Source organism: Lampetra fluviatilis, chromosome 1, assembly GCF_964198595.1.
Source record: "Lampetra fluviatilis chromosome 1, kcLamFluv1.1, whole genome shotgun sequence".
Taxonomy (NCBI): Eukaryota; Metazoa; Chordata; class Hyperoartia; order Petromyzontiformes; family Petromyzontidae; genus Lampetra; species Lampetra fluviatilis.
This window is the reverse complement of record NC_136275.1, coordinates 32,236,097-32,250,942: the sequence shown is the minus strand read 5'-3', so window position 1 is coordinate 32,250,942 and position 14,846 is coordinate 32,236,097. Positions and strand designations below refer to the sequence as shown.

Here is a 14,846-nt window from a genome sequence, read left to right as displayed (position 1 = left end):
CCAATCGGAGGTGCAGATGAAGGACAACACACTAGAGACTAGATTTGGTGGGATACTGTGAGGGCAGATCTGGAACGCCGCACGTCTAAGGCGCAGCAGCAACCGAGGGCAGAAAGCGTTGGCTTTGCCTACGATTACATCTCGATTTAGATCGTGATAGCGGAAGCAACTTTGCAAGTTCATAACACGGTGGGAAAGCTTCGCAGGACTGGCGGAGGTTGTGATGGGTGGGGCATGCGTGCAGCATGGAGGAGGGCAGGCTACGGAGACCCGAGAGGTTGGTAATCAAGACTGATGTCCAAATGGTGGTGGTGGTGATCTTTTGATGATTTTAACGGCAGGTTTTAGAGGTCAGGTGGCCGAAGAAAGCAAGCGATAACTAGGTGCACATGTACAGACCTCGGTCAATCCACTGCGGGATGAGGGCTTCCCCACACCACGCTGGTCAGTGCGGGTTGGGGATTGCGGGGAGCATAGAAGTACAAGACAACAATACTTGTTTCTGCACTGCCCCCACCCCCGCGCCCCCACCATGCAGCCCCAAAGCCTTTAACAACCTGCTGTGCGTGAGAGCTGCACATCCAGGCTTCTGGGACCTCATGAGATCATCAGGCACATTCTGGGTGATGTGGTCATATGCGATGGCTAGAGCCGTTCGTGCCAACAGCGAGCCCACGGGAGGCGATCGTGCAGGGCCTGGAATACAGCACCGTGGAGATGGGGGTTATTAAAGACGGTCACTGCGTCGCACAATTTCAGATGCGCTCCTGCGGCCGTCTGGAATGCTCTTACTTTCAATGTTAGGAAGCCACTGGAGCTATGCACTTTTAAATCATCTCGATTGAAAATGCATTTCTTTAGAACTGCTTGTTGTGTTTAGTTTGTTGTTCTTACACCTTCGATTAGCGTGGTTGGCTACGTACGGTGCAAAAAAATCCTCAACATACATCCATAAACACTCATCATTAATTGGCTGAAAACATCTTTAAAAAAAACCCAATGCAGCAGCAGGACCATCCTAAAGAAGGGTTCTGTGACTCGGTGTGTCTTTCCTGAATAAATAAGGACAGTTATTTTATTTCTATGTATTTGAAAACCCCTTTACCTTGATCCTAACCTTCCTTTGATGTCAGATGACAAATAAAGATAGGTGGCCTTTCAAATATGTTTGCCAATTGGTAATCGCCGTTGAGCAACTGTTGTTTTTCCAGTATGGCAAATAAATTAATTAAATGTCTTCAAATCCGAGTCATAATATTCTTATACTCCCCCCCCCCCCCACGGCTGAAAAAGGGAGCACCACTCTTTGACATACAATAGCAGTTGTCCTACCCATATTCTGTCTCCCGCCATGGAAACGTGGAATGTCCACCCCTGGCAGCATTCCCATTAACGAGAGTGCTATCCTGTAGCTCGTTTGAGCGGGTGACACCGATTTTAAAATTTGAACTCAGAGCTAATGACGTTGGACATCGCTATGCACCACCTAGGTCAGAAAACTTATATCGACACAGCACTTTATATATTTCCTCCCAAATGCCACCAACTCCAGCTCAAAGCCTCACTTCTCCTGCCTCGCTCCATCCCCTACAGCCCCCTCCCGATAGTCACCCTTATGCCTCCGCAGGCCCTTGGCTTATGCCTGCTGCTAATTAAAGATAATGAGGCTCGTTTGCAACAGGCATTAACGAGCTGCTGGCTTGATTGAAGAGAGGTCACAGTGCCACTCGGTTCGTGAACCCGAGGTCGATGCTGCAGGAACAGAGAAGTGAGCGAATGAATCATCGACGACTGCCGTGCGTGAGAGCCAAAATGAGTGAATTTATTTTAATCATGCCACCACTGCCTTGACTGTGTTTTTTTTCTTCCTCGAATTGTGTCTGCGGGGCTTCTCGTGGCAGATGGAATTCATTAATACGGACGTCTCTGCTCCCTCGCAACATCCGTGGCGGAAGATGTGCAAAGTTACGTGTGTGTGTGTGCGCGCGCGTGTGAATGTTGAAATTCTTTAACACCGTGCGTATCCAACCTGGATGTATGGCTCCTGCGCAAGTTTCTTAAAATAAACAACGGTCGCCTGGTCGTGCTGCAGGACGAACGGCGACCATCAGATTGTACTGCATGCACGCCGCGAATATTCATCAATGTCGCCTGATGCGTATGCTCTCGACTCAGACCGTGTTCCCGTGACAATCTTCGCCAAGCCGCACCGACCAGCATAGTGAAGTTATGGTCACAGATCTACACCCAGTGGTCCATGGGGCAGGGTTTCAACCAGCAACCAGTGGTGAACTGATCGCCATCCAGCGGTTAATTGATCATGTTTGATGATGATGCTGATGATGAAATGTGTATTCAGTTAAACAAAATCATTGGGCGGAGGGGGGGGTTGGGCGGGTAGGGAAAGGAAAACAGATGCGAGGGGCAGGATTTAAGCAGGCCATTAACAGCAGAAACCGGCCTGCGGTTCTACCCCCAGATAACCCAATTTGTATTGAAGACATCCATACCGTGCTGGGCCAACAACAACAAAAATGTTGCTGACGAACGGATAAAAAAAAATGGCACTACAGCGAGAAACACAGATACGAAATCTGCAGCGATTCAGACGGGATGATGGGGGGGGGGGTGGAATTATAAATCACGCCGTTGACTGCCGCTGCATTGCACGTTGCCGCCCGTTGTAGTTGAGGCCATAACAGAAATGTTATTTTCGCGGTTGGTTATGTCAGTAATGACTGCTCTACCTTGTCTGGCCAAGCGTATACAGCTCACCCACCGCGCCAATGCTGCAGCACTCGACAGGACTCAATTAACCTTGTCTACGGTGGGCCAAAGAAGCAAAACAGAATAGGCCACGTAGGCCCGTGCGTGTTTGGGACATTTCTCTTGTAACAAAATATGAAACTATGGAAAGAAATAGAAAAACAATCACTCCGTTGTCGATGCTGGCCTAAAAACATGCTCTCTGACCGCACACCAGCTGATGGCCTGGCTCCATGTGCGTGCGTGATCGACGTCCCCTCAGGCGTATGTCCCTCCTCTGCCTGCCTCGCTGTTGTTAGCCTCCACCATCAACTCTCCACCATCAACTCTCCACCATCAACTCTCCACCATCAACTCTCCACGATCGGTCATCAACTCTCAACCATCAACTCTCAACCATCAACTCTCCACCATCAACTCTCCACCATCGGTCATCAACTCTCCACCATCAACTCTCCACCATCAACTCTTCACTATCGGTCATCAACTCTCCACCATCAACTCTCCACCATCAACTCTCCACCATCAACTCTCCACCATCAACTCTTCACCATCGATCATCAACTCTCCACCATCAACTCTCCACCATCAACTCTCCACCATCAACTCTCCACCATCAACTCTTCACCATCAGTCATCAACTCTCAACCATCAACTCTCCACCATCAACTCTCCACCATCGGTCATCAACTCTCCACCATCAACTCTCCACCATCAACTCTTCACTATCGGTCATCAACTCTCCACCATCAACTCTCCACCATCAACTCTCCACCATCAACTCTTCACCATCGGTCATCAACTCTCCACCATCAACTCTCCACCATCAACTCTCCACCATCAACTCTCCACCATCAACTCTTCACCATCAGTCATCAACTCTCAACCATCAACTCTCCACCATCAACTCTCCACCATCGGTCATCAACTCTCCACCATCAACTCTCCACCATCAACTCTTCACTATCGGTCATCAACTCTCCACCATCAACTCTCCACCATCAACTCTCCACCATCAACTCTCCACCATCAACTCTTCACCATCGGTCATCAACTCTCCACCATCAACTCTCCACCATCAACTCTCCACCATCAACTCTCCACCATCAACTCTTCACCATCGGTCATCAACTCTCCACCATCAACTCTCCACCATCAACTCTCCACCATCAACTCTCCACCATCAACTCTTCACCATCGGTCATCAACTCTCCACCATCAACTCTCCACCATCAACTCTCCACCATCATCTCTCCACCATCAACTCTCCACCATCAACTCTCCACCATCGGCCATCGTCTTTCCGAGCTTCGTGTCCTGCCAAACATCCGGTGATGTTCTTAACAGTCAAGTTCCGCTCCGCTGCCTCTCTCCATCTGTCTGGAGTCCTTCACGCAGAACGGACTCAACAATACAACCCGATTACGTTCTCCGATCCATTCCCTAACCCTCGTAACGTGTCCCTCTTTCTATCGCTCAATCTAGCTCCGACGCCGCCGATCTCTCCACGCTTTTTTTTGCACGACATTAAGCTCCTGTTAGAAGAACCTACAGCAGTAAAAGAAGGCTCCAAGAGTTGGGCTCAAGGTAACCATGAGCAAAACAAAAGTCACGCGCAACAACGAGACTGACGAATAATTATTAGAGATGTCGGTTGGAGGGACACAAGAGGAATACAGCAGTATGATTTATTCACACGTCGGGGAGTTCACGGAGGTGGACCAGGATCATCGGATTCCTCCAGTATGAATAAATATTCGGATCTTGATTGTGATAAAATGATCCAACGAATGCAAGATAAGTGCAGTTTGGAGTGCCTTTGGGAAACGGAGATAAAAAAAAAATCTGAAAGAACATGGAGGTACCAATTACGTCAAAATAAGAAAAAAAATCGCATCCGCCAAGAACAGTGTGGCCTAAAAAGGAACCAATGTAGGCGATACATGTGTTATGAAGATGAGCCATTGCCCGAAATGTCACCTGACATATATACATTTTACATACATTATGTATGAATTATGTACGTATTTTTTTTTAGGGCCACAGTGTTACTGACATGTGGTGAGTTTTTTTGTTTGGGCTCATCGTGCTTTGTCCACCACTGCCAATGCAGCAGCAGCAGCACCACCACCAAATCATCTATCTAAAAAGGAAGACACGTTTAAACAGTGTGTGCAACCAGCTACGACTTATGGGTGGGACACGTGGACATCTGACGAAGAAAATGGAACAAAAAACACCCATCGGTGCACACAAAAGCATGGAATTACACGGGGGGGGGGGGAGTGGAGGGATGGGATAGAATGGTCAATGGAGGAACACGTGGATATGATGGATTAGAGAAAGGTGCACAGGTTACAAAAAGCACACATCGTTTTGACTGCTAAGGAACGCAAGTGGGCTTGGGCAGGACGTGTCGCGATGCGGAAAGCAGCGACGGCCGATCGATGGCCGAGACCCGCACGCATCACAAAAAAGGGTGAACGCTGCCGTGCGAACGCGGGAGACGTCCGGTAAAACAAAAACAATTATGGCAGCAGCGAATTTTTTTTTTTTCCAAGCGGCCTTGGGTCGTTATTCATGCCGAATGCATAGCCACCGTTTCGTGCCGTTTCAGCATTTGATTGCTCTTTGTGCTTAGCCAAGCTTTGGAACGGACACTGCCGCTGCTGCTGCTTCCTCGCAAAGCGAACCGGGGGGGGGGGGGGGGGGCCTTCTCGGTTGGTAGCGTATGTACAATTACGAGATGCGCTCCGCCAATATTTTTCGCTCGGTGACCCACAATTCACTCGCTGAGTAGAAGGGGGAACCCGCTGTCTTTATTCTAAAGTTGCCTGCATCACCCGCCCCATTGGTCGCCACCGCCAGGTATGCTCTATCTACTGCTGAATGACAACGCCTGCTTTTTTTTGCGCGCATGATATTAGCAGAGCCGGGTTGCAGAATGCGCGACTCAAAACGAGTCGGAAGGTTGTGAAATTAAATCCCCGATCGATGGTGATGTGATGATTCAGCCAACCACTTCTCGTGAGGAATGGATATTCACAATTCAGGCTCAGGTTTCAATTCAGCAATCCATTAATGCGTTGGTCACATGTTTAACCATCTTTTTTTGTATGGTTACTCACGTATTTTCGTCCCATGTTTACGGGTTCGCTTTCTCCATTAGTCCAAACGTTCACATCAGCACATGCAGCACAAATCATGGATTCGAACAATACAAATAAGAAATAGCAATCAGGCGGGTGTGTGGACAGGCATAAGTTCAAAGGCCTCCAGATTGGTTGTCCAAACGGCCTGAGGTTGAATCGCTACGGTTGGAGAAGCATCGTTTTGACGATATCTTCCCTTACTCATAACAACTGTTTATATGTCACATCCAGTGGTTGCTGTTTGACATCCCCCCACGGTGGCGAGATCTTAACGACCTTGCCTGGTATACAGGAGGTTGTGGGTTCAATTCCGACCCTGACACCTGTATATTTCGAGTGTGCACGTTCTCGCTCCCCGTTGTTGCGTGGATTTTTCTCCGGGTCCTCCGGTTTTTCCCTCCACACTAGGAATCAACATCATGCGTTTCTATCATTTGCCTGCTATACATTTCCACATGATAAGCCACTTCGTTGAGCTATCATTTGTGGCTGGGTCGCTTCTGAAAAAGGAGCTATATCGCTTTAAGAAGTCCAGACAGAACGTGCTCTACGTCTGTGTGCTCCCTCGTCGGAGTAACAATCGACTTTAATCAATGACATCGTTCCAAGCCCACGGATCGAGGCTCAAACTCAGGCTGGCTCCTGCCATAGGAATGTGGAAATGTCAAACACTGGTGCATGGCCGTTAATGGGAAACGAAAACCTTCCCATACCCATTTGAACAGAGACACATTTTTATTTTGACTTGGCTACTAAATTAATCAGCGAATGCTGACAGCACTTGCAGTCCCCTCTGGCTAAAGAGTCCGATCTTTTTGTCCTGTGAATGTGTCTGTGCGCTGCTGTGCGAGCAGGCGTGTATATTGGGGAGCCGTGGCGCAGTGCTTAGCGTGCTATGCAACAAACCCGGGACCCGAGTTTGATTCCCGCTCACAGCAAACAAGAGTGACGATTATTTGAACCAGTCCTGGGCCTCCCCTAGGTCAACAAAGCCTCAAATGAGTACCTGGTGCGATGTGCAAACATCGCCACAAGGAGGGAGCCAAAGGTGGCCAGGTGTGGTGCTGGTCACCCACCCCTCCTGTGCTGTGCTGGCCTTCATTAAGTGGTCACTAACAGCACTTGCCCAACAGCCTGTTAAGGCTATACTGGGGGGAATCTTTGTCTTTTTTTGTATGGAGAGCCGTAGTGCAGTGAGCGCACTGTGCTACGAACATGGCAACATCCGTGACTATACCTGAACCATTATTTCCCCCCCTAGGTCGACTTAGCCTTAAACAAGTCCCTGGTGCAGTGTGTAAATATCAGCACCGGGGAGACAAAGGTGGTAGGGCATGGTGCTTATGTTGGTTTGCAAGTCACAGATGGTTGCAGGGCTGATGAAAGTAGTGCCAACTGTTGGCACATTTAGGGACACAGATATTCTATCTGTCAGTCATCCCAGGCAGTTAACTTATAACATCTGGGTCTGTCCCCATGGCCTCCAAACCAGCGCGGCTTGACACTTCACGTGACCTGAAAGTGCGCCTAGCCTGGCACGCACGTTGTGGCAAATTGTGGTTGCCGTTGTTGAGTTCACGGGGTTAGTGTTGTCGGTCACAGGTTGGTGTGATTGATCACTGATATTCTCCGTGCTTGGCAGAGTTCCCTCTAGTTCAACGCATGGCCGCTACTTGTAGTGAGACCACCGCACCTCACCACGCACGCCGAGTCGGCACAGCTGTTCGAATCCAGGTTCCCACAGCTCGCCTTTATGAGGGCCTCAATAACGCCCCACGTCATCGCTTGAAGTCGCGCAAGCCCTTTCGGACCCATGCGCTTGACCTTAAACCTCGATGAAGCTTAAGAAGCTGAGTGGAGTGCAATAGAACTCACAAACACTTCTAAACCTTGTGAAATACCCAACGCAGAAGATCCCTGGTTTTGATCTTCCACTAAGCTCATGGACCAGCCTAAACTGCATCTGCACAAACCATGGCAGAATGCCGATACATGATGCACGAATGGAAACTCTCCAGACCATACAACGTATAACGACGCAATGCCCGATCCACAAACACGAAGCAGACATCACGGCGATACACACTGCTACTCCTGATGTGGTTATCTGGCTTGACCACCTGGATGTGAAATTGTAGTTTTTCCCCCCTGCATCAGCAGATAAGAAGTAGAAGCCGCCTGGTCATCAACTTCTGCGCAAAAGCCTCCACGTTGCATGCTCCGTGCCACCGAATTTTCTATTTCCCAGCTCGATTACAATATCTCCATGCGATTGCAGAACCGCCGATACTCTTTGCCAACAAAAATTATTTGGCACCGTACGTAGGCAACCGTGCTAATCAGGGGTAATGTAAAGCCTGTTGAAGAATCTTCAGCGATAGTTTTGTGACATCGTAATCCAGCGCCTATTCTCTAACACAAGGAGGGTTCACAACTGCTCACTACTAGAGTGCCGAATGGACAATTCACCCCATCATGATGTCAAAACTATAAACATTTGTTTTATAATCGTTGAAAGTAAGCAGCATCTTTGAAAAAACGCAAGTAATAATAATAAGAATAGATACTTCTCAAGGCTTCCGGAACACACGTACAGACGTGTAATGGTACAGAACATGCCGTGTCATTGTTATTATACTTTTCCTTTTAACCCCATGATTTAAGACGTGCCTAAGAGGCAGAGACAAAAAAGGCAGCTCCCCACATTTTACCGGTGAGTCTTTGGGGCATGGTCTCACTTGAGGTGCAAAATGAGTGGGTGTTGCTGTGGTAGAGGACTTTGATTTAGCCGTGTTTATTCTGTGTTGCCGGGTAAGACTTTACGCTTCGTAGGCACAGAGAGAAAAAAAAAGAATAATAAATTCTGTTGTGAATGCACTTTGTGGATGAGGTTTGTGCCATTAGAAAATAGGACAAATGCACGCACGCACGCACGTGCACACCCACACACACACCCTCTCTCTCTCTCTTACCAACGGATCTTGCTATCTGCTAATGAATGCAGACACGAAGACAAAGATCCCCCCCGCATAGCCTGGAGACTGTTGGTGTGCGTTAATGCCGGAACAGCGCACGAGGCAGTGGTGTGGCCAAACTGAACCACGCTCACCTGAAGGCCGCGTTGACCTATTGGGGGTCACAGGAACAGCATCAGTTCAGAGATCGCTTTTCCCCGACTCCAGCCACAGATGGGTAATTGCACTCAGGTGGCTGGGTTCACAGCGGAGGGGGCAAACCATAGCTCCTCGCTGCTCGCACGCCTTCGCAAACGTCTCCAGACTCTCGCACACATGCAAACACATCGATGCACGTACAAATACCGTGACACGTTTATATGACGCCGACCTGGGCATCCCCTAGGTTTGCTCAGCCGAAAATGAGTGGCTGGTGTGGTCGTATAAGCATCAGCACTGGGGATATTAAAATGTGGCCAGAGGTGGGGGCTGGGCCACCCAATCACCCGCTTGAGCAATGCTGGCCTTAATAGGTGCTCACTAACAGCACTCATACTGGCTCCGCCACGCAATTTTAAGATTTCAAGCTTGTTTTGTTTCACGAGGTGAGAACAAGAGATGCGTGCGACTCGCATCTGCAAGAGCGAGCTGGGTCACACAAAATGACAAGAGGAGAACTAACAAAAAGCACTGAATTTCAACAAATAGAAATCAGTGCAAAAAAGCACTGCGTCACGTGGAGAAATCGATAATGTTGCGCAAACATCAAACAATGTTAAATAGTAAATTCCCTTGGCGCACAAGCCGGCTCGGTGAGATTATATTTCGACTGGTCACAGAACAATTTCAAATTAAGTTACAGAAACCTTAAACAGATAGAGCACGACGATTGTGCAAATAATAAAATAAAACATTAAATTTGTATTTTAATGGGAGAGTACTTCAAAAGCTTTTTTAAAGATATAGAATTTATTTTAATGGGGCATTAGCAAAGAAGCGGGTAAGAATCATATGATGTTTTGTTTCATTGGTGCCTGGCACATACTGTGCCAGGCATTAATATGTGCTCGCTAACAGCCCTTGTGGTGGGAAACCTCTTTAAATGTCACTCGTCTAATTGCGCAAACTACATGTAATTGTTTATCTTAATTTTCAACAAGTCAGCGAGGTTCCTCGTAATTATACTTTACAAAGCATTTGTGGAGTTGTGACCTCGGACCCCTCTTTCTGAAAGCATTTAGTAAAATGTTAAAATAATGACGGCTGTAACCCTAACAACCTCAAAAAATAAAAAATGTAGTGACCTGTCACCATTGTATCTGCGATTATTATGAAATGCGCGTCACGTTTATGACTTTCTTATATGCTCATTAAAAAAAATGATAGTGTTATTTTAAAAGGTCATCTTTCTGATAAAAAGGGAGCATAACTCGGCTTTTAGTACCGTTTATTTCCCTGAGATCCCCCTGTCACCCCCCCCCCCCCCCGCCATAAGAGGCCAGTTTGTTTGTCTTGAATCATCGCATTAGCAAACAGGCCGGTTGGTCTATCGTCTCGACGCACTTCAACACCCGTAAAACGATTGGTTGGATGAATGTGTTGGTCGTAGACACCGTAAATGGGCAGGCATCGTGGGTGCTGGCCACGGGGCCAAACTCTGTGCGCCAACCTCACTCGGTGGTCACTCATGGGCACACTTATTGAGCATTCTAAACAACTGGCGCGTGTGACATCTTATGTCGCCGAGAAAGAAAAAATGCAAAAGTGATTTCCCGCTCAAATGAGCGTTGAAGCATTGGTGCTCATCTCCCGTTTACATCCCTGAGCCAGTGGTGGGAATTCGACGTTCCTATGGCAGGGACGAGGCGTTACATAGGACAACCAATTAGGCACTGACGTTGTCGTGACCACGGAGGGATGATGGGCCGAATAAACTACCCACCAGAATTTGAACCTGTAAACAACCGCCACAACCAACGCAGTATGGACATTTACACAGGGTTGTATACTATTATTATTATTCATCTTTGTTCTTTCCACACACTCCACCACAGTGCCCGCTGGTAATGTCACAGCCCCGCTAGAGACCTCACACCTTCAACCACAAGGTTCGAGCCCATTACCCCTGGCGACATCACAACATGTCATGCATGATGGGGACCCGATCCATGCTAGTCTCGGAAGCACACATCGCAGAGGGCACTGAGAAGTACAGGAATGTAATAGCGGTGGGTGGTGGGGTGATAGAGTGGTTAGCTCACACCACTACGAACACAGTGACCCGAGTTTGATTTCGAGTCACGGCTAAAATTAGTGGTCGGTGATATCTAAAGCAACCTTCCCCATCCCCACCTCCCCACACGAACCAGCAAGGTGAAGTATGGTCGAACATCCACCGTGATGCCTTTATCCAGCAGTGCAGTGACACGGGGCTGTGCATAATTCATTAACAGTACTGTAATGGTAGCAGTGTCCTGTAGCTGGTACGTCAATGTCAGTTTTAAACACATTCCTTCCTAAGCTTGAAAGCGTTTTTTCGTGAGCGCTGTCTGTCCATAATGGATGGGGGCATTATCCAATTTTATCACAACTTTAGTATGACATTGTGTTGCTATTGGGCACGCATCCTGTAGAATAATGGACGAATTGATCAAAGGGGTTGCTCAAAAGCTGGAGACACAAAGCTGGCAGAGTCACTATCAGATCGTCATTTTCCCCATCATCGCCTACGGATGAACTGCTCCCTGTGCGCCTGCCACGAGCACGATTTCACTGCTGGAGAGTAATTCCAATGACAAATGCACGTTGGAAAGCAGGAACAAGTATATATTAATATCCATAATTAGTTTTCCTTTGATTACGTTTAAAAACTGGATTAAAATCCCTCCATGTCATGGATTGGCGCATTGTTTTTGTTGCTTATATAATTCCGCCAATTGGCTTTGCGCTGCATCAGTCTCCAAGCAGTATGTTGATAGCAAGCAAAGCCAAAGTAGCATTGCCTGTGGTATACTTGTGCGCGAACAGCAGTATTAGGAGAATGCATTGGCCGCGTGTTCGTCTGTCGGAGAACGGAATAACCGATGTGTTTTTCGACAATGAAAATGACAGCAGGACACAGCAGGCCCACCCTCGCCAAAACCCGGGCGTCGTCACACCATGGATGCCTCCGGTGTTGACGGAACCACCGGACACTTGACACGGCGAAAATCGGGAGGGCCATCTCAGATGCCACGCACAATGAGCGGCGACCCATTAACAGGTCAGGTGCCCTCTCACTCTCACGCACGCAGATGCAGACACAGCTGCACACCAATACAGCGGCGTGCATGTATATACATGCACGCCATGTATATAACATGCACGCATGCACACCACGCATGCAAGGGATTCGCACACCCAGAATGCACTGCCAAGGTCTGCTTGAGCAGGCTTCCATGCACACGCTCAAACACGACGATCCCCCATGCAGCCTCAGACTGTCAGGGCGAGTGCTGTGAGCCAGCACCACGCTCGGCTGCCTTTGTCTCCCTAGCGGCGATATTCAAACATTGCACCAGGTACTCATTTCAAGCCGAGTTCACGCAGGGGAGTCCCAGGACCGGTTCAGAGAATCGCCACTGGTGTCTGTCGCGAGTGAGAATTGAACTGCTATCACCAAGTTTGTAGCGCGGTGGGCTAACCACTGCACCACCGCTCTCTCACACCACACACAACTGCACTCACACACCAAATCAAATATTATTCCTTCAAAGCTTCATTCCTTCAAAGCTTTCCAGCCCTTCTATCCGTTTGATGCATGAACCAATGAATACATATGCATGCATTACAGCATATTGTTAAATAGTTAATTACATTGCACTGTTTGTAACATACATTAGGTACAAAAATACATGTGTTCATGTAACATGTTGAGACGATGCACAAATGACCTACATGTCCGTACGCATTATGTGGTAGAACACGTCCCATGCTGTACGTACATGCGTGTGTTCTAACATGTGTGGTTATACATGTGTGGGGAGCTGTGGTGCAGTGGTTAGCGCACCGCGCCACCAACCTGGCCACCACCAGAGTTACATTCCTACTCCGAACCGAAATGGGTGGTGAATATTTGAACCGATCCTGGCCTGGTCCTCCCCTAGGTAGACTCGGCCTGTGTAAACATCACCACTTGGGAGACAAAGGCGGCCGGGCATGGTGCTGGAAACCCACCCCCCCCCCCCCCTCGTGTGTCCATGCTGGCTTCATTAGGGTCTCACTAACAACACTTGCCCCAAAAGTATGTTAAGGCTATACGAGGCATCTTTGTCTTTGGGTGTATGCACATGCATGTGTGTGCATACGTGCTCCGTACCAAATAACATGTATTGTTCATACCACGCATCTAATGCATCAACCACGTGCATGCATGTACATGCGTGCCTATAAATTATGTACACCACTCAGGCTAACGACCGTGACGAAGCTGGCCCTGGTGAGATTAAGAGCAGCGTGAGACCAGCTGAAGACACCGCAGCGTCCGTTAAAGGGCACTGCGTCTCACGCCCGTGAGATTCGTGAGTGTCACGCCTGGAGGCATCACACGCGCACAGCACCACGACGATTATCGTCAACGTGGCTGCATCTGTCCGTGATGCACCCCCCCCCACCCACCCGAGTCCCCATCACTGGGTCGCAAACTTCAACCCCTGACTTGTTTCGCCTACCTCCATTAGGGACCTACTTTACATACTGCCTACAACAACAACAACAGCAAAACCCTTCATTTGCGCTGCGGGTTTCACCCACTTCAATCATCATGGTAGCTCCACCTCTTCGTGTTCCAAGTCAGCGGACTGACTGCAAGCGAGCGCCTTTGAGACCACACGAGGTGTCATCGTGCTGTATCATAATCTTGCATTAAAGCATCCCCCCCTCCCACTGCCACGCAGTCGCTATTAAAATGTCCTTCACGTGAAACAAAGCTGTCACAACATTCAACAATAGAACCTTACAATCGAACAAAACACACAAAGACAAACACCACAACGACGTTCCGGGCAACGACCTTTTCTGCGCGCCACCGCCAACCCCCCCCCCCCCCCGCGGCCCCCCAACCCTTTCAACTCAAAGCATCGACTTTTCGCAGCAAACAAAAAGGATACGGATTACAAACCATCCTGAGACACCAGCTCCTGGGCATCGTGCTCTGCTTCATGACGAAGAAGGCGACGGGCGCGAGCGCGGGGTAAGGTAGCTCCGGGTCTTCCGTTCCTTCTTCCCCAACATCTCCCGTTCCACCACCGCCACCACCACCACCGCCACCACCGGCCGCCCGGTCGTGCCGTCTCTCCGCCCCGGGCAACGCTCCTGGCCCGGGCAGCGGCCCAGCGGCGGGCAAACTTTCGCCGGCGTCCGAGGTCACCTCCGAGTGGTGGACACAACGCGGCATGTAGATCACGCTGCTGCTGCTGCCCACGCCGCCGCCGCCGCTGCTGCTGGCGGCGTTCACGCTGCTGCTCGTCTTGCCGGCGGTGCTGGTGGTGGCGGTAGAGCTGGTTGTGGCAGTGGCGGTGGTGGTGGCGGTGGTGGGGCGGGTTCCACGGCTGCACAGGCGGCTGCCATGGTCCCTGGGTGCGCCAGCTTCGGGTAATCGCTCCGCCATGGCAAGGAACGCCGTGATGACACCTGGGTGGCAACGGAGGAGACAGATGTCACCGACACACACGTGCACACCTGTGTAGACGTGTGTCACACGTGTGTGTGTGTGGATGCACGGGAGAGGTGGGGGAGTGGTTAGCACGCTGTGCTCCGAACCCGGCGACACAAGTTCGAACAGTCACGGCCAACGCCGGTGACGATTACCTGAACCGGTGCTGGGCCTCCCCCTAGGTCGACTCAGCCTAAAATGAGTACCTGGTGCGGTGTGTAAACTTTGGGGATAGAAAGGTGGCCGGGCGTGGCGCAGGCCCCCCACTCCCTTATGCGTCGT

General features: G+C 49.5%; 1 protein-coding gene across 2 annotated transcripts in view; it reads right to left on the bottom strand.

Moving 5' to 3' along the window:
* LOC144934781 (voltage-dependent T-type calcium channel subunit alpha-1H-like) overlaps nt 1-14,538 on the bottom strand; it is a 296,378-nt gene extending 281,840 nt beyond the window's left edge. For both annotated transcript variants that reach the window (XM_078860925.1, XM_078860935.1), the window contains exon 1: nt 14,020-14,538. In XM_078860925.1, coding sequence (XP_078717051.1) covers nt 14,020-14,519 — 500 coding nt within the window. In that variant the 5' untranslated portion in view covers nt 14,520-14,538. The remainder of the gene's footprint in view (nt 1-14,019) is intronic.
* Between the last annotated feature and the right edge of the window lie 308 nt (nt 14,539-14,846).